Here is a 20,078-nt window from a genome sequence, read left to right on the forward strand (position 1 = left end):
CCCCTCGAGTATTTCTATGGTATTTGAAATAAGATAAGAGTTTCCTGTACTCTGCACGGTTTGGTTCTGTATAGATATGATCTACAATTTTCTCAAAATAATAGTTCTAGATAAACTAAAAATAATAATGATTGAGTATTATTATCAATTATGAAATAAATACAAAGATATATGCGAACTTTATATATATGGTATTTTTAATAACGATGAAGTGATATCCCGGATACTTTGAATGGCTTGTTTTGAATTTTACAAACGTATTTTCCGGAAACTTAGTTTGGTTTGCTTTTTACTATGAACTTCCGGTCTATACTTCCGGCAGGCATGGTCACAACGTTAGGATGCAGTCTTGAAATTATGTTTGTCCGAGTGTGGTCAGGTATAGCGACCTTTTTGGTCATGTAAGTGCTGAGTGGTAGTCTTCTTATACATTGACCTAAATATATGCTTTTATTTCGTCTTCTTCTCTTCTCTCTATGTTCTGTGTTCTCCCCTTTACTCTATCTTTTGAGAGGTCACATGCTGAAAACTGATCATGTTAACTTAAGTATAACATGAGTAATATCTGTGTTATTTCGGCTAATTGTCAGGGACATGGGGATAGGGTAAAGAGGAAAGACGTTTTTTCATATCTCAGGGACAAGAAATATAACATATTCTGCTTACAAGACACACATTTCACTGTAGACCAAGACAATTTTATTAAACATGAATGGGGTTATGACAGTTACTTCAGTTCCTTTTCATCCAGCTCACGTGGTGTTGCAATCCTTTTAAATAATAACTTTGAATGCAAGGTACACAAGGAAAAGAGGGATTTAAATGGTAATTTTCTTGCTCTAGACATAAACATTGAAGGCTCAAGGACAACACTTATTTCTCTTTATGGCCCAAACCGAGATAATCCAGGCTTTTATAACTTAGTATCAGATACAATTGATAATTTTGGGAATGATAATATAATAATCTGTGGAGATTTTAATTTAGTTCTGAACCCAGAGTTAGACTATGATCATAACTACATTAATATAAATAACTCTGCTGCTAGGGAAAAGGTATTGGAAATTATTGAAAATTATAATCTGAATGACATTTATAGAGAACATCATCCAGACCGAAGAAGATTTACTTGGCGTAGAATTCATCCAGTAAAACAGGCCAGGTTAGATTTTTTTTTAGTCTCAGAAAACCTTTTATCGAGTATTAACAAATCAAGTATCGAACCTAGCTATAGATCAGACCACTCAGCCACAGTTATATCGCTAAAAATAATGAATTTAAAAGAGGTAGAGGTTACTGGAAATTAAATAACTCGTTATTACACGAGCCGGAGTACTTAAATACAATAAAACAGACTATTGAGCGCATTAAGTTACAATACTGTTTACCTGTGTACAATTATAATTCCATTAATCTTATTCCCAATAGTGACATTCAATTTTTTATCAATGACCAGTTATTTTTAGAGACTTTGCTCATGGAAATTAGAGGAAAATCTATCTCTTATGCATCTTATAGGAAAAAACAGCAGAACCTTAGAGAAGAAGATCTTAAGAAAACAATAGAAATTTTAGAAGATAATAATAATGCAGACCAGGATGAATTAGACAATAAGAAAAAAGAGTTGGAGTCTATTCGTCTAGGGAAGATAAAAGGTAGTATGATTAGATCTAGAGCAAGGTGGATTGAGGAGGGGGAGAAACCAACTTCATATTTTTTTAACCTTGAAAATAGGAATTTTACCTCTAAAATTATTCCAAAAGTTCATAGAGATGATAACATTATAATTACAAAACAGGAAGATATCTTAGAGGAAGTGCGAATATTTTATGAAAATTTATATAGATTTAGGGATGTAGATAATGTTGACTTAGATGTCCATCTTCAAGGTTGTGATGTTCCAAAGTTAAGTGATTTTGATTCAAACTGTCTAGAAGGTAAAATATCTTTAAAAGAAGCTGGCCAGGTTTTGAAAAATATGAAAAATAATAAGAGCCCAGGGTCTGATGGTTTTACGGCTGAATTTTTTAAATCTTTTTGGAAAGACTTAGGTGAATTTGTTGTTCGTTCAATTAATTATAGCTTTTCGGTAGGTCAGTTTTCAATTACTCAAAGACAAGGCATAATTACATGTATTCCAAAGGGAGATAAGCCACGTCATTTTCTAAAAAAACTGGAGACCAATTTCACTTTTGAACATCACATATAAAATAGCTTCAGGAATTATTTCTCATAGGATAAGAACAGTGTTAGAAAAACTTATCAGTGAAGACCAGACAGGATTCTTATCAGGGCGTTATATTGGGGAAAACATTCGCACAGTTTATGATGTAATGCACTATGCAGAAGAGTTAAATATTCCTGGTATGTTACTTATGATAGATTTTGAAAAGGCATTTGATTCTGTTTCCTGGGATTTTATAAACAAGGTATTTGAATTTTTTAATTTTGGGTTAAATATTAGAAATTGGATAAAAATCTTGCATAATAATGTGTTTTCTTCAGTTAATCAAGGTGGTAACATTTCAGCACCTATAAATATACAACGTGGTTGTCGCCAAGGAGACCCTATTGCTCCATATATTTTTATCCTCTGCGTTGAAGTCCTAGCGGCAAGAATAAGAAACAATAGAGATATTAAAGGGATACAATTTCAAAATGTAGATATTCTTAATGTTCAATATGCTGATGACACAGGCTTAATTCTAGATGGCTCCGAGAGGTCCCTTAAAGAATCAATTTATGAACTTAACAGTTTTGCAAACATTTCCGGGCTAAATATTAATACTAACAAAACACAGGTTATCTGGATAGGTAGTAGAAAGTATAGTCAGGAAACTTTCTTGCCAGAACTGAATCTAATATGGGGAATGGAAAAATTTACTTTCTTAGGAATAGATTTCGCTGTTGATTTAAATGAGATCCCCAAAATGAATTTTGATAAAAAAATTGTGAAACTTAAATCTCTTATTAACTTATGGAGTAGGCGGAGCTTGACTCCAATTGGTAGAATTAGTATTATTAAGTCTCTACTTATTTCTCAGTTTAATTACCTGTTCATTACCTTACCTAACCCACCTGAAAAATGTATTACTAAACTTAACACCTTATTATTTGACTTTTTGTGGAATGGTAAATCTCATAAAATTAAGAAAGATGTAGTAATTCAAAATTATATAGATGGGGGATTGAAAATGGTAGACTTGCATTCTTTTATAGATGCTCTTAAGCTAGGTTGGGCAAGAAGAATACTCCATTCATCAGGAAAATGGAATTTACTGTTAGATCTGGTTATAAATAAAAAAAAGTTACAAAGCTGTGGTAGGGAATATATTTCTCTGTGTCGAGCTAACTGCAAAAATAAATTTTGGAAGGATGTTTTTAAAGGCTGGATTAGGTTGAATAATTCTAATTCGATGAGGGAAGTTACACAAGTTTCAATCCTAAAAACTCCACTTTGGTACAATACTGATATACAAGTAGGAAATAACTTTGTTTTTTATCCAAACTGGTTTCAGGCATCTGTTCATACAGTAAATGACCTTATTAAAAATTCTAATAATCTGACCTTTTACTCATTTCATGAATTTCTGCATAATTTTCAAATTAATACAAATTTCTTGCAGTACCAAGGATTAGTCTCAGCAGCTAAGCGTTTTCTTAGGAAATATGATTTTCAGATAGAAAGGCCATCCCAACCTTTCAGACCTCTTCTCATTGAAATATTCTATAAGAGTAAAAAAGGGTGTAAAGATTTTTATAATTACCTTATTACACCAGCATCAACACCTACTGGAGTGAAAAAATGGAATGAAGAGTTTAATGATGAGTTAGATATTGAGAAATGGCAAAAAATATTTAGAATCCCATTTACTGTCACAAAAAATTCCAAGTTACAGTGGTTTCAGAGTCGAATTTTACATCATATTTTAGTAACAAATACTTTTCTTTTCAAGATAAATTTATATCCTAGTCCATTATGTTCTTTGTGTAATATGGAGAGAGAAACTATTATCCATTGCTTATGGGAATGTCAAGAAGTTCAGAAACTGCTACAGGGACTTGAAACTCTTTGTGACATTCTTTTAATTCCTGTGTTGATAAATAAGGAATCCTTTCTTTTTGGACTATTAACTGCTCAAGCAAGTTCTGTTGATAATGAAATTTTAATTCTTATTAAACACTATATATATAAAACTAGATGTCTTCACAAGTCCTTGAGCCTCAATGCACTTATTAATGTTATTAAAGACCACTTCATTATTCAAAGCTTTATTAACTATAGGAAAAACATCTACATGAGAAGGAAGTTTGAAATTAATTGGAGAAAATGGAAACCTATCCTGGAAATGTAGCTTATCCGACACTAAATTTTGTTTTCCCTACTATATGTACACAGCTAACCCCAAGTCTCCACATTTGGCTTTAATTGTTTATTTAGGTTTCTTATTTTTTTTGTTATTCATCTAACACTTACAGAATATACCTTGTAAGTAAATGTGGCTTATCTCTCTCTCTCTCTCTCTCTCTCTCTGTAAGTTGATCACTTTATTTGAATGGATATATTAGATATATGTCTCTTTCCCTTTAATGTTTATTGTATGTGTGTCTGGTTGTACTGTCTATGTGGTGAGGGTGTATGTGCGTGTTATGTGTTTGTGAGGTGGATGAGTTATGAGTGTTTAGATTGTGTGGGAGGGTGGGTGTGGATATGTGTGCAGGTATGTGTGGTTGTGTGTGGAAGTTATACATGTTTATCTGCTTTGCAGAAATACTCATGGCTGTCCATATGTTCCTTACACCACAAACATCATATGTCTGTTTGTTTTTGATTTTTTGTTTTTATTATTTTATCATGACATGAGAACTTGTGATGATGTTGATGATGACAAGAATGAGAAAATGATTATGATAGTAATGATGATTAGGATGAAGGATTGTGATGATTATGATGATGATGATGATGATGATGATGATACAATAATTATGATAATTATTATGAATGATTATGATTGATGAAAATGATAATGATGATGATGAGACAATAATTATGATAATTATTATGAATGATTATGATGAATGATTATGATTGATGATGATGATGATGATGATGATGATAGATTTCATGATGATGATCATGATGATGATGATGATGATGAGACAATAATTATGATAATTATTATGAATGATTTTGATTGATGATATTGATGATGATGATGATGATGATAGAACTCATGATGATGACGATGATGATGATGATGATGATTGTGAAAATGTTGAATGTGATGATGATGATGATGATGATGATTGTGAAAATGTTTGAATGTGATGATGATGATGATATGCTCTAGTTAATATTAAACAAATAATAGACGATTAACGAGAAAGATGATGATTTTGATGAAGGATGGGAATGATAATGGAATGAATTGTATGCTTGTATGTGAGTGGATATAACATGTATATGTCTTTATTATCAAATGCTTTTGAAAATAAAAAAATTATAAAAAAAAAAAAAAAAAAAAAAAAAAAAGATCCCTCAGGGATCTCTTGTTTGGCCGAATTTGAGCTACTAATCATTACAATCGAAGTATAAAGTATCCACTATCCAATGGTAGATCTATATGGTGATTCTGAAATGTAATAGGTATTCTCTGCTTAGACAGATTCTGAAATATAATAGGTATTCTCTGCTTAGACAGATTCTGAAATATAATCGGTATTCTCTGCTTAGACAGATTCTGAAATGTAATAGGTATTCTCTGCTTAGACACTATCTACACATGTATATAATTCCTTTATTTCACAGATCAAATGCAGTTCCTTGTTCTAGGCTTCTAGCTGTTGCAAAGATCAACGTTTAAAGAATGAAGAAAAGGTACAACATGCATGTATACCACCAGGTAATTTGACAGAAACTTGTCATTGCCATCTTGATACTCGTGGGTAAAAAAAACAGTCCATGTATTTTTTAGGTCAGAAAAACTGGTTTGTTCAAATTTAAAACTGGTATATATATCTAGAGTTTATTATGATGAAAGTGCAAAATAATCTGATAACATCATTTTTACATCCCATTGAATATTAAATATGGGAAACTTTTAAGGCCTTGACCAACCAATTAACTTAAGTATTTGATAATTAATCATTCATATTTAACTAAAAACCAGTAAAATAGATTTTCAAACTGATTTTATGTACTACTGGGACTTACAGCTGTGTTGATTTGGGATCTTTAATTTTGACAATTGATATTCAAAATTCTTTGTTTTAATAGCAACATATGATGAACTACATATTTATTTTTTTGAAGATTCCATGAATGAGTGACTGTGGAGAAATATCACATACCAGGTAGATTAGCAGGACGACTTAATCAGCAGTTTACTTAACAACACTGAAGAATGTCTGGGGATGGCAGATACAATGGGAGTGGTCTCCCCATGTTCCACTTACGCCGGATTGGTCCGCCTGCGACAAAGCCCAGGGTGGCTGATATCATGGAGTATGTTTCTAAGAATTTTATTTATACCATAGATACTTCATTGTTGACATCTTGCACACTGTTTGTTACAATAGTACACAAAATGGAATCCTTGTTATAGAAATATATCGTATTAACACTAACAAATGAAAAATGATAATAATAGGCTAAAACAGCTTTCTAACAATGACTGCTAATTAGAAGACTTCAGTAGCAATAAAATTATTTGGGATGCCATTCATTATTTTTAGCTCACCTGCCCGAAGGGCAAGTGAGCTTATGCCATGGTGCGGCGTCCGTCGTCCGGCCGGCTGTCCGTCCGGCGTCAACTTTTTAAACGAACATTAATGTTCGGTTATTGCCATCAAGAACTGGGCTGAGAAATATGACCATATTTGGTAACCACTTTCACCAATACGCCATCTACTGTCTGTTTCAATGAAATATGGCTGCCCCCATTGCCTTACGCTTCAAATAATTTACCTGCAAAACATCTTCGTTTTATATAGTAGTTTAACCTAAAATGTTTAAATATATTCAGTAGATGTTTTCAAGATGCATACGATTTGAGAAATGCATAACGCTAGCGAAATGTTAAGACTAAATGAACCTGAACTTTGCGAATAACTCCAGGTCAATATATTTATGTAAACAACTATTGCGCAGGCGCATTCGTCTCCGGATGTTTAGAAAGTTTTGCTCTTCCGTGTTCATTCCAAAACGGCTGACAGTATAGCATAGGTCAGCAAATATGTCTGCAATTTACTTAAATGTGTAATATGTATATTCTAGAATGTTACATCATTATCAACTAGGTGTGTATTTCTATAATTTAGAGAAAGAAATATATCAATAACGGCATACGAGACGATACATTGTATCATACTATAGGTTACTGTACGTGTTAACGGTGTTTGCGAGAAAGAACTGTACATATGTATAGACTTACAATTAGGTGGCATTTGTGGTCAGGGTGACTGGTCATAGCGTTAACGTTGTCATCGATTTCCATATATCAATTTCCTTTGACGAAAATGACCAATAATCAAATGCAAATGATAATATCTTGTTATGTGCACGGGATTGCTTGTTGTAGGCGATACTTGGAACGTATTTACTGTTGTAAGGGAGGTAACTGCAAGATTATGGAAATCAAAAGTTAAACCAATTTGATTGGTCGATTCTTCCATGACTTTGGCAGGGGGTTTACAATCGAAGTGACAGATAATTACGGCAATATTCAGATGATATCAACAATAACATATTTGGATACGTGTGGTTGGTAGTTGTCATGTTTAAAATGAACAACTATATAGTTTGTTTTTATTTCGGCAAAGACGAGAGTATTTACTAAAACGGACCACACGTGAAGCGGACTTGGAAATACCGAAACGAAAAAAAAATGGGGCTTAATTATGATATAATATAAACTGGCATTATTTTCAGAGGATTGACCAAAATATATGTTCTGCAATGCCTGATTGTATCATATGTAAAATATTAGAGGTTTATTTGACCGAATTTTAAATTAATTATTCATTTGCGAATCGCGGCCCGATTGTCGTTAGAGTTGAATTACCGAAATGGCCGATAGTGGACCCAAAATCGATATTTTTACGAGAACTTTTTTCTCATTTACCTTGAAGTATTTTGAAATAATTTGCAAAATACCGAATTCACGACCAAATTTTCGATTGTGACGAACTACTGAGACGGTGTTAAGTTCATGTTAAGTCAATCTGATTAAAACCAGCTGTTACATGGCTACGTTTACTATGCACTACGTCTACTAGGTAATTTTTTTTTAAAGACGGAAATTCGGATTATCTAAAAACAAATGCAAAAATACTTGTGATATTCACTTAATTTGATATTCGGCCGTTAATTATTATCTGTAATTTTATAACTTCTGATATATTGTGATTGATACTCTATATAATATTGCTGTGGAACTTGTGTTATTTTTCAAACAAATTCATTTTAATAATTTGTTAATTTAGAATTTTCATCAAGTCATGATCAAGACTTGAAATTCTCACTACACCATACTTCAAACACGGAGTAATCGATGGATTGATAAACTGAAAATTGAAGTCAAGCAAATGAGTTAATAAAATGTATTTACCTTAAATATTTTTTCAATATACAACAAATGTTCAGATGACTATTTGTGCCATGCTGTTACAAGATTCAGTTACAATTCTAAAATTGAATTAGTATGTAAATATATGTTATCCTGTCAATATCCACAAAGCGAGTGTAGTCTACTGTACTCAAAGTCAGGCCAGTAGATAGCGGTACATATACTTACTGCTTACATCTAGTGCTTACTTGTGTGAATTATAAATCAATAACAAAATTGTTCATATATTTCTATATATGACTTCACAAATTATGTTGTGTCTGAAGATCTGAATGAAGTGAATAAACGATGTATTAAATTATTTTTATGAAATATTCAAGTCACAGATCATTCTCTTTTAAAAATATTGATTTCAGGTCCATTTTGGTAATTCAACTATGACGGCAATCAGGCCTTGAATGGCGAATGATTACAAAAATTTTTAATATATCTCTGTCAAATAAACCCCTAATATTTTACATATTATTAATTTTGACATTGGAGAACATATAATTGTGTCCATTCTCTAATATAAGCACTGGTAGAAAGTACAGAATAGAGCTTCATAAATATATTATCAAAATTACTAATTACCCCAATAAATATAACATTTTACGTAAACCTCCTATGACTGATCGATGGTGAACTTAAACTTGCAAATCTCCTGTGTCATTCCAATTTTGATATGTGTAAATATATACATGTACGGTATATATATAGATATAGATATGGAATGACTCACAAATTTGCACACAGTTATGGAATCTTATAACACCCCCGAAAACTGTTCTCTCCACATAAAGGATGTGATTTGTGCAATAACATTGCTGAACTGTGTGGTTCACTATGATTGGATGATCAACATTGGAAAGGGACAATAAATAGGGAATGTGTCATCCCATCGAATGGACTGTAACCGTTATCAGCTTTGAAGTTGAAAATGAAGCTTGAAGTTTTCTTTTCCTGTTTGCTGAATCATTTGATGAAGATAGTCTTTGTATGGTTGTTATTCTTTATCACAATGTGTACAATACTGTAATTATAAGTTTTTTGTTTTGAAGTACCATACATGCTTGAGTACAGTTTCAATAGGATACATTCCTAATCCGAGCCTTGATTAGCAGCTCTGGTTTTGGTTTTCAGTAGTTCTTTATGTGTGTTTCATCATATTAAGTTGAAATATGCTAAACTAACGATGGAACTAGCTTTAATTTAGTGCATATTAGAAGTTGGCATCAATAAGGTCACAGAGTCCTGGCTGTATTATAACTGATGATGCCTTCCCGAAAGAAAGACATATTTTATTTTCATCCATCCAAGATAGATCAACAAACTTCCAATTTCAATTAGGACCTTACAGAAACATGCATGTGTTCAATCGTATCAGAACAGCTGCAAACATTTCAAATTATTTGCAATTAATTCCTAAACCAATATCAGTAAATTTATCGGCTTTAAACTTAGAAGATTACTGATTTTGCATTAAACAATAATGTTCGTTTACAGTACTTCCAGTACTTTGATTCATTTAAACAACTTCTTCTCAATAACCAAGAGGCCCAAGAACTTCATATTGGGCCTGTAGCATGCTGGGGTGAAGGGCTACCAAGTTTGTTAAAATAAATGACTTTGACCTTCATTCAAGGTCACAGGGGTCAAATACGCTATAATCTTCAAACAACTTCTTCTCAATAACCAAGAGGCCCAGGGACTTGATATTGGGCCTGTAGCATGCTGGGGTGAAGGGCTACCAAGTTGGTTAAAATAAATGACCTTGACCTTCATTCAAGGTCACATGGGTCAAATAGGCTATAATCTTCAAACGACTTCTTCTCAATAACCAAGAGGCCCAGGGAATTGATATTGTGCCTGTAGCATGCTGGGGTGAAGGGCTACCAAGTTTGTTAAAATAAATGACTTTGACCTTCATTCAAGGTCACAGGGGTCAAATAGGCTATAATCTTCAAACAACTTCTTCTCAATAACCAAGCGGCCCAGGGACTTGATATTGGGCCTGTAGCATGCTGGGGTGAAGGGCTACCAAGTTTGTTAAAATAAATGACCTTGACCTTCATTCAAGGTCACATGGGTTTAATAGGTTATAATCTTCAAACGACTTCTTCTCATTAACCAAGAGGCCCAGGGACTTGATATTGGGCCTGTAGCATGCTGGGGTGAAGGGCTACCAAGTTGGTTAAAATAAATGACCTTGACCTTCATTCAAGGTCACATGGGTCAAATAGGCTATAATCTTCAAATGACTTCTTCTCAATAACCAAGAGGCCCAGGGACTTGATATTGGGCCTGTAGCATGCTGGGGTGAAGGGCTACCAAGTTTGTTAAAATAAATGACTTTGACCTTCATTCAAGGTCACATGGGTCAAATAGGTTATAATATTCAAACGACTTCTCAATAACCAAGAGGCCCAGGGACTTGATATTGGGCCTGTCTGTAGCATGCTTAGAGCCAAGAGCCAAGACCCGATCTTAGGCCAATAGTATGCTGGAATGAAGGACTAAAAAATGTATTGACACACATAACCTAGCTTTGATATTTGAATAAAGTTGTTATCAGCATAGTATCTGTAGAAATGACCTCAATCAACTGCAAATTTGCTGTAGAGCCAGGTGAGCGATACAGGCCCATTGGGCCTCTTGTTTCACTTTCAGTTTGATAAATAAAAAAAGATAATCTCAAACTGGTAAATAAAAGATAATCTCAAAATGATGAATAAAAAATAATAATTTCAAACTTTTGGAGTATGGTAATGGGGTAAAGTATAACATTTTGGTAGTATAAAGATACAACACGCTATTCTTGTTTTCAGTGGATCATAGTTACTTTTTAGCTCACCTGCCCAAAGGGCAAGTGAGCTTATGCCGTGGCGCGGCGTCTGTCCGTCATCCGTCTGGCCGTCCGGCCATCTGTCCGGCGTCAACTTTTCCATTCAAGCAACTTCTTTTCAATAACCAAAAGGCCCAGAGACCTAATATTGGGCCTGTAGCATGCTGGGGTGAAGGGCTACCAAGTTTGTTCAAATGAATAAAGTTGACCTTCATTCAAGGTCACAGGGGTCAAAAAGGCTAAAAAAATTTAAACGACTTCTTCTCAATAACCAAGAGGCCCAGGGAATTGATATTGTGCCTGTAGCATGCTGGGGTGAAGGGCTACCAAGTTTGTTAAAATAAATGACCTTGACCTTCATTCAAGGTCACAGGAGTCAAAAAGGCTAAAATCTTTAAACGACTTCTTCTCAATAACCAAGAGTCCCAGGGAGTTGATATTGGGTCTGTAGCATGGTGGGGTAAAGGGCTACCTAGTTTGTTCAAATGAATGACCTTGACCTTCATTCAAGGTCACAGCAGTCAAAAAGGCAAAAATCTTTAAAACGACTTCTTCTCAATAACCAAGAGTCCCAGAGACCTAATTTTTGGCCTGTAGCATGCTGGGATGAAGGGCTCTCAAGTTTGTTCAAATGAATGACCTTGACCTTCATTCAAGGTCACAGGAGTCAAAAAGGCTAAACTTCTTAAATGACTTCCTCTCAATAACCAAGCATCCCAGAGACCTAATATTGGGCCTGTAGCATGCTGGGGTGAAGGGCTACCAAGTTTGTTCAAATGAATAAAGTTGACCTTCATTCAAGGTCACAGGGGTCAAAAAGGCTAAAATCTTTAAATGACTTCTTCTCAATAACCAAGAGACCCAGGGAATTGATAGTGTGCCTGTAGCATGCTGGGGTGAAGGGCTACCAATTTTGTTAAAATAAATGACCTTGACCTTCATTCAAGGTCACAGGAGTCAAAAAGGCTAAAATCTTTAAACGACTTCTTCTCAATAACCAAGAGTCCCAGGGAGTTGATATTGGGTCTGTAGCATGGTGGGGTAAAGGGCTACGTAGTTTGTTCAAATGAATGACCTTGACCTTCATTCAAGGTCACAGCAGTCAAAAAGGCAAAAATCTTTAAAACGACTTCTTCTCAATAACCAAGAGTCCCAGAGACCTAATTTTTGGCCTGTAGCATGCTGGGATGAAGGGCTCTCAAGTTTGTTCAAATGAATGACCTTGACCTTCATTCAAGGTCACAGGAGTCAAAAAGGCTAAACTTCTTAAATGACTTCCTCTCAATAACCAAGCATCCCAGGGAGTTGATATTAGGTCTGTAGCATGCTGGGGTGAAGTGCTACCAACTTTGTTCAAATGAATGACCTTGACCTTTATAAAGGGGTCAAAAAGGCTGAAATATTTAAATGACTTCTTCTCAATAACCAAGAGTCCCATGGAGTTGATATTGGGTCTGTAGCATGCTGGGGTGAAGGGCTACCAAGTTTTTTTCAAATGAATGACCCTGACTCACATTCAAGGTCACTTTTAGTGAATAGCCAAAGTGCACAGAGACATTATATTGGTCCTGTAGCATGCTTTCAAATAACTGCAAGATCCATATATGAACAGATCACTGCATTGCAGGTGAGCGATTCGGGCCCATTGGGCCCTTGTTGTTGGAGATGTACAACCTTTTAAACAGTCTTATATTTACTGAAAGTTTGATAAACTTCAGTTGCTTTTTGGCTTACAATGAAATGATATCACTTGGTAATATTTAAGACACTGTGTTACGGATTACAAATGCAAGATTCTTAGGTATTTGTGATTGTGTGAGCTTTCAATTGTTAATCTGAAGGAAACTTCTCAAAAATTTTTAGTTGGCAGCGATTTATTTTAGCTCACTGGGTCCAAAGGACTAAGGTGATCACGAGCTATGCCATACTTTGGCTTCCATCATCAGTCTTCCATTGTCTGTACATCAACAATTTCTTTTAACAACTTCTTTTTCTTAACCACCGATCAGAATTTTAACACAATTTGACTGGAAGCATCCTTATATAGGTGGTGGGGGATTCAGAATTATACAAATGGTAGGATTGGGTATTGGGGGACTAAGGACAGGACAAGAAAGGGCAATTTGGCTATATTACTTTAAACAACTTCTTCTCAGGAACTAACCCAGGGATGTCGCTCAAATTTGATGATAGCATCCCTAAAAAGCTAGAAGGGTTGCAAAATTTCACAAGTGGTAGGACTGACCCTCAAGGGGGTTTATCATGAGGGGCGAGGCTAAATAGCGGAAATATAGCAAATCTGAAATCCTTTTACTATAGGAATTGATTTGGTCTGAAGTGTGAAAGGCAACCAATTTTGTATCAACAGTAGATCTAACCTCTTGGGCCTAAGGGGCAGCTTCCAAATGGGATATAAGAGGTAAACCATTGAAATTACAGTAACTTTAATGGATTTTGATCAAATTTGGTCTGGAGTATGATCCTAAAGGAGATCCAATGTTGTTTAAAAGGAGTGACTGGCAGGGGAGTTGGAGGGGCAAGACACCAGGTTAGAAAAGAGGACTTTCTTTGAAATCACTGAAATAAGTGAGTGGTACAAGCCCTCTTGGCCTCTTGTATCCATCAATGTCTAACTCATGTTGAAATTGATAACTGCCTTCATTGTTATATAATTACATGTACTTTGAATTTAAAAAAAAAATCTATTAATTCATTAATACTATCCTTCATTGTTTTCAGTTTTTTTGAAGTCACCACTATGATTGGGAAAAGTGCTCAGTCCACCTATATAATTGATTCAGCATCAGAAATGCGTCGTATGTACATTTCCCGAAACCATGCAAGAGTGGTGATACGAACTCCGAGCAATAATCACAAACTGTTTGATGACAGTATGAATGGTGTTTTTGTCAACAACTTGAAAATTCTACGTAAGTAAACATTTTTTATTGAAGTTTTAACTGCTGTTCTGTGGTATTCATTATCCCCTACAGTAGAACTTGGGTCGAATAACGGACCCATGCCCATCAGAAAGGTTCGCAAACCAGTGAGAAAAAGCCCTGCAGTGAAACCAGAGGAACTAAAGGTTTCCTCTCACTCTGTCTTGTACAAAATGCCAATGTTTGTCAGCATTTTAGTAGCTCCATTCCTTTTTGATAAAATATCACACAATTATAAATGACAGTATCTTTGACAATTTGTAGTTTCAGGATTTTCAGGTTAAGGTCAATGTCACCATTAATATTTTAAGAAGGGTCAGGATGACCTATAGCCATCGTGCTTTGTCCGCCATCGCCTGCCTTCAGTAAACTTTTCACATTTCAAACTTCTCAAGTTCCACCAGTGGTATTCAGCTCTAATTTACCTGAAATAATCCTGAGATGGTCCTGACCTAGTGTTTTTACTTTTCAGGTTGGTCTGAAATCAAAGATGGCCACCATCTTGAAAAATACATTTTAAACTTCTTCTCCAGGTCTAATGGTATTATTGAGCTGAAAATTAGTAGCGATATTTAGTAAGGGGAGCCAACAAAGTGTTGTTAATTTATGGCCTTGTAAACATGACAGGTATGGTGGCCATTTTGTAACATGAATGTGCAATCATGGTTTTCCTGAACAGCACCTTTTTTAAACTTCTTAAGTTCCACCGGTAGGATTCAGTCCTAACTTATCTTAAATGATCTTGAGATAGTCCTGACTAAGTATTGTTAATTTTCTGGTCAGTCCGAAATACTAGATGGCCACCATGCATATGGCTTACAGTACCAATATACTCACTACTGAGCATGTATATATAGTACAAGGGTCTTAAGATCTAGAGTTAGATGACTGTTAAGGCCCTTGGGTGTCTTGTTCCCAATTTCACTATTTACCGCTTAAGAATTCCCAGTTCATTGGATTCTGGACTCTGAAAAAAAAAATTCCGACTTTTCAGTGAATCGGCCATTTGAAATATCTAGGGATAGGCTTGTACATAACCAAACAATATCCTCTACCATCTTCATTAATGATCCAGTTGTCCTGAAGCTTCATACACTTACAAACATCATCTCTTGAGTCTTGTATGAGTCTGTGTTTCAACTACCTGGGATCAAAAGTGAGACCCTCTTTGTAGACTTCATTAACTGATTGTCCTGAAACTTCATAACTTTATCACAACCATCATCTCTTGTTCAAGCATTTCCACCTTGGATAAGAAATTGAGTGAGGTCTTTGTTACTATAAATAGATTTTTGATGTCCAGAACTGCTCATGATCACTCTTCCAACTTCACTTGCTCAAAATTATCTCATTTACAAGTTTGCTTTTCAGCCACATGCAGTCAAAATTGAGGTCACTTACTGAATTATTTATTAATGTTTCATGTTTTGACAGACTTCCTTAATAATCTGATTGTCCTGAAACTTGATGAATAGACATTAATGATTAGTTAGGTCACCTGTTCATAGCTCATGGTGGCCTATAGCTAGCTGTTGCTATCATGTTTTGTCTAGTCTCGTCTGTCATTAACTTTTTACATTTTCGACTTCTTCGCAAGAACTGCTGGACAGATTTTAACCAAACTTGGCACAAGCATCCCCATGAAAAGCTGCTTCAAGTTTACAAACAAAAAGGGTATAGTCCCTGTAGTTTTAACTGTAGAAGCTCAGTTAGGGACCGAAAAGGGGTGACATTTGACATATATTAAAAGATCTTCTCGTGAACTAACAGTCTTGACTTCTTAATTGATATTGAGGGGTCTTAGAGGAAAGTCTACAAAATTTGCAAGCGAAAAAAAGAAAATCAGGTCAATAACGGGGCCCACCAGGGGCACTGTAAAGGTTAAAAAAATCAGCTTTGACTGATTTTAACCAAATTTGGTAGAAAGCATCCCCTAGAGATTTGATTTTGTGTGAAAAAAGTGGTTGTGGATCCATAAGGGGCTAAATGGGGCCAAATGTTGACATCTACTTTAATTCATTTCTTTTCAAAAGCCATGGATGGATTCCAACCAAACTTGGTAGGAAGTAAAAAAAACGGCTCCGTCAAGGGGCCAATCTTATGTCTTTTTACTAATGACTAAAAAATGATCCGTTTCTCTGAGCAACCAAGAATTCCCCAATTAAAACTTGTATAATTTGAGCAAATATAAATTATTTTGGGTATTTAGTAGAATGTTTTAGTTGTGGAGATATTTAAGGAAACGGCAATCATTACCTATGCATTGGTTTCATTGATTAAAATAATATATTCTTTATTACAGACAATGTGGTGTTACATGAAGGGGATAGAGTGACGTTTGGCCATCCACAAGGTGCCAAAATCCCAGCTGGAATACGGAAGCTCCAGCCTGACTCTGAATATCAGTTCTTGGTATGTTTAGATTTTATTTGAGTTTATAGATAAAGGGTTCGCAAATTGTTGAACATTATAGGAAAATTATAATAGACCGGCCACCAGCCCATAAGTTGACCTCCATTCAACAACTTCTTCTCAATAACCAAGGGGCACAGAGACCTAATGTTGAGCATGTTACATCCTAGGATGAAGAACCACTTAATGTGTGTAAATGAATGACCTTGACCTATATCCAGGGTCACGGATTAAATATGTTTAAACCTTAAAAGGTGTATAAACCTTAAAAGGTGTAGAGTGGTGATATTGGCCAATGATATGCTGTGATGAATGGCAGCCAACCTAGGGCATTAATGTATTTTTCAAGGTCATTGAAGTCAAATACATTTCACCTTATACCAACCACAGGCATATGCTTCTGGTTAGTATTTATAGAAAACAATATTAGCCCCTACTCTTACTATATCAACAAGGTGTAACACTTTAAAAGTATAAAGTGGCAGTTGAGTGACACAGACCAATTGTGCCTCTTGTTAGCTCACCTGCCCGAAGGGCAAGTGAGCTTATGCCATGGTGCGGCGTCCCGTCCGGCCGGCCGGCCAGCCGGCCGTCTGGCGTCAACTTTTTCATTTAAACAACTTCTTCTCAATAACCAAGAGGCCCAGGGACTTGATATTGGGCCTGTAGCATGCTGGGATGAAGGGCTACCAAGTCTGTTAAAAGAAATGACCTTGGCCTTCATTCAAGGTCACAGGGGTCAAATAAGCTATAATCTTCAAACGACTTCTTCTCACAAACCAAGAGGCCCAGTGACTTGATATTAGGCCTGTAGCATGCTGGGGTGAAGGGCTACCAAGTTTGTTCAAATAAATGACCTTGGCCTTCATTTAAGGTCACAGGGGTCAAATAAGCTATAATCTTCAAACGACTTCTTCTCAAAAACCAAGAGGCCCAGGGACTTGATATTGGGCCTGTAGCATGCTGGGGTGAAGGGCTACCAAGTTTGTTCAAATAAATTACCTTGACCTTCATTCAAGGTCACATGGGTCAAATAGGTTATATTCTTCAAACAACTTCTTCTCAATAACCAAGAGGCCCAGGGACTTGATATTGGGCATGTAGCATGCTTGGGTGAAGGGCTACAAAGTTTGTTAAAATAAATGACCTTGACCTTCATTCAAGGTCACATGGGTCAAATAGGTTATATTCTTCAAACGACTTCTTCTCAATAACCAAGAGGCCCATGGACTTCATATTTGGGCCCGTAGCATGCTTGGGTGAAGGGCTACTAAGTTTGTTGAAATTAATGACCTTGACCTTCATTCAAGGTCACAGGCGTCAAATAAGCTATAATCTTCAAATGACTTCTTCTCAAAAACCAAGAGGCCCAGGGACTTGATATTGGGCCTGTAGCATGCTGCGGTGAAGGGCTACCAAGTTTGTTCAAATAAATGACCTTGACCTTCATTTAAGGTCACATGGGTCAAATTGGCTATAATCTTCAAACAACTTCTTCTCAACAACCAAGAGGACCAGGGACTTGGTATTGGGCCTGTAGCATGCTGCGGTGAAGGGCTACCAAGTTTGTTCAAATAAATTACCTTGACCTTCATTCAAGGTCACATGGGTAAAATTGGTTATATTCTTCAAACGACTTCTTCTCAATAACCAAGAGGCCCAGGGACTTGATATTGGGCATGTAGCATGCTTGGGTGAAGGGCTACAATTTGTTAAAATAAATGACCTTGACCTTCATTTAAGGTCACATGGGTCAAATTGGCTATAATCTTCAAACAACTTCTTCTCAATAACGAAGAGGACCAGGGACTTGATATTGGGGCTGTAAGCATGCTTGGGTGAAGGGCTACCAAGTTTGTAAAAAAAAAAAAATGACCTTGACCTTCATTCAAGGTCACATGGGTCAAATAGGTTATAATCTTCAAATGACTTCTTCTCAATAACCAAGAGGCCCAGGGACTTGATATTGGGCTTGTTTGTAGCATGCTCAGAGCTAAGAGTCACCAAGACCTGATCTTATTCCAATAGTATGCTGGAATGAAGGACTAGAAAATATATTGACATGAATAAACGTAGCTTACTCTGATATGTGAATAAAGTTGTTATCAGCATAGTATCTGTAGAAATGACCTCAATCAACTGCATATTTGCTGTAGAGCCAGGTGAGCGATACAGGCCCATTGGGCCTCTTGTTTTTAAATTGCTCTAAATATTTGTACTATATATTTGATTTTTTTTTTTTTTTTTTTCAGTTTGAAAAATGCAACTGTCCAGGTCAGATGATAGTGAATCATGTAAGTATACAGATGACAGATTCCAGGTCTTTATTAGCCAGTAGTGGTTTATTTTATGGCTATCCATTCAAATATCTGTACATTTCACAAGTCTTAACTGATGTAAGCCTGTGTTTGTCAAATGGTCATACCCAAACTGCTATTCACAACAAATCGTTAGAACAGAAAAAAAAAATCACTGTTACTGGTAACGTTTAGAGGAGCACATCTCCCTCTTGGAAAGACCATAACTTGTTTACACAAGGTTCTATAATGTCACTACTATTTGTTACTGTGATATCATTTGTGTGGTTCATATATGATGTCATCAGTTTGGAGGTTCATCTATGATGTCACCAAAATGGTGGTCCATCTATAACATCATCCTGGCCCAACTGTTTCATTATCCATTTCATTAACCATCAATTTATAGATTTCTGTTTGGTTTTCCAGAGACCTTCAGATAGTCGTTCCTTTGTTGTACCAGAAGTTCCAGTGCATGCTGGTAAATCCAGTGCCAAGAAGCGAGATAGGAATACCACCAAGATGCTAACGACTAAGGATGTGCTCAAACTTGTAAGCATACAAATTGGGAAGAATTTATCATGTCAGTCTTTAACATTTATCAGAGTGTATGTCTGCTGGTTATGAATTAAACGTGCTCCATCAGAATATATCTTCCTTGGTTCGCTCACCTGGCACAAATTTAAAGCACAACCTTAAGCTTATGTAGTACTAATTTAACTAATATGTAATGAGTTTTTCCAATAAAAGGATGACCCTCAGAGGGATGAAGGACTTTATCAGAAGTTGCCTTTGTTGATTTGCTTCAAATGACATGATGTCATCTCCCAGTGCAAACTACTGGACCGATTTCTACCAAATTATGAGTGATCTTGAAAGAGTTTCACATTTACATGTTTATAATCAGTTTAGACATGTTATTCATACAACCAAGATTCTTGTCTAAGAGTTGTCACAATGGAGTTGAGTAAAGAGAATG

The 20,078-nt window shown here is 35.6% G+C and overlaps 1 protein-coding gene across 1 annotated transcript in view; it reads left to right on the forward strand.

The window, feature by feature from the left end:
- The window catches only part of LOC117338487, a 28,326-nt gene that overhangs the window by 5,396 nt on the left and 2,852 nt on the right, over nt 1–20,078 (forward strand). Inside the window, exons 2-7 of the mRNA XM_033899843.1 lie at nt 5,810–5,903; nt 6,314–6,505; nt 14,191–14,381; nt 16,693–16,802; nt 19,055–19,096; nt 19,529–19,651. Coding sequence (XP_033755734.1) covers nt 6,405–6,505; nt 14,191–14,381; nt 16,693–16,802; nt 19,055–19,096; nt 19,529–19,651 — 567 coding nt within the window. The 5' untranslated portion in view covers nt 5,810–5,903; nt 6,314–6,404. The remainder of the gene's footprint in view (nt 1–5,809; nt 5,904–6,313; nt 6,506–14,190; nt 14,382–16,692; nt 16,803–19,054; nt 19,097–19,528; nt 19,652–20,078) is intronic.

Source organism: Pecten maximus, chromosome 11 (genome assembly GCF_902652985.1).
Source record: "Pecten maximus chromosome 11, xPecMax1.1, whole genome shotgun sequence".
In the NCBI taxonomy this organism is placed as follows: domain Eukaryota; kingdom Metazoa; phylum Mollusca; class Bivalvia; order Pectinida; family Pectinidae; genus Pecten; species Pecten maximus.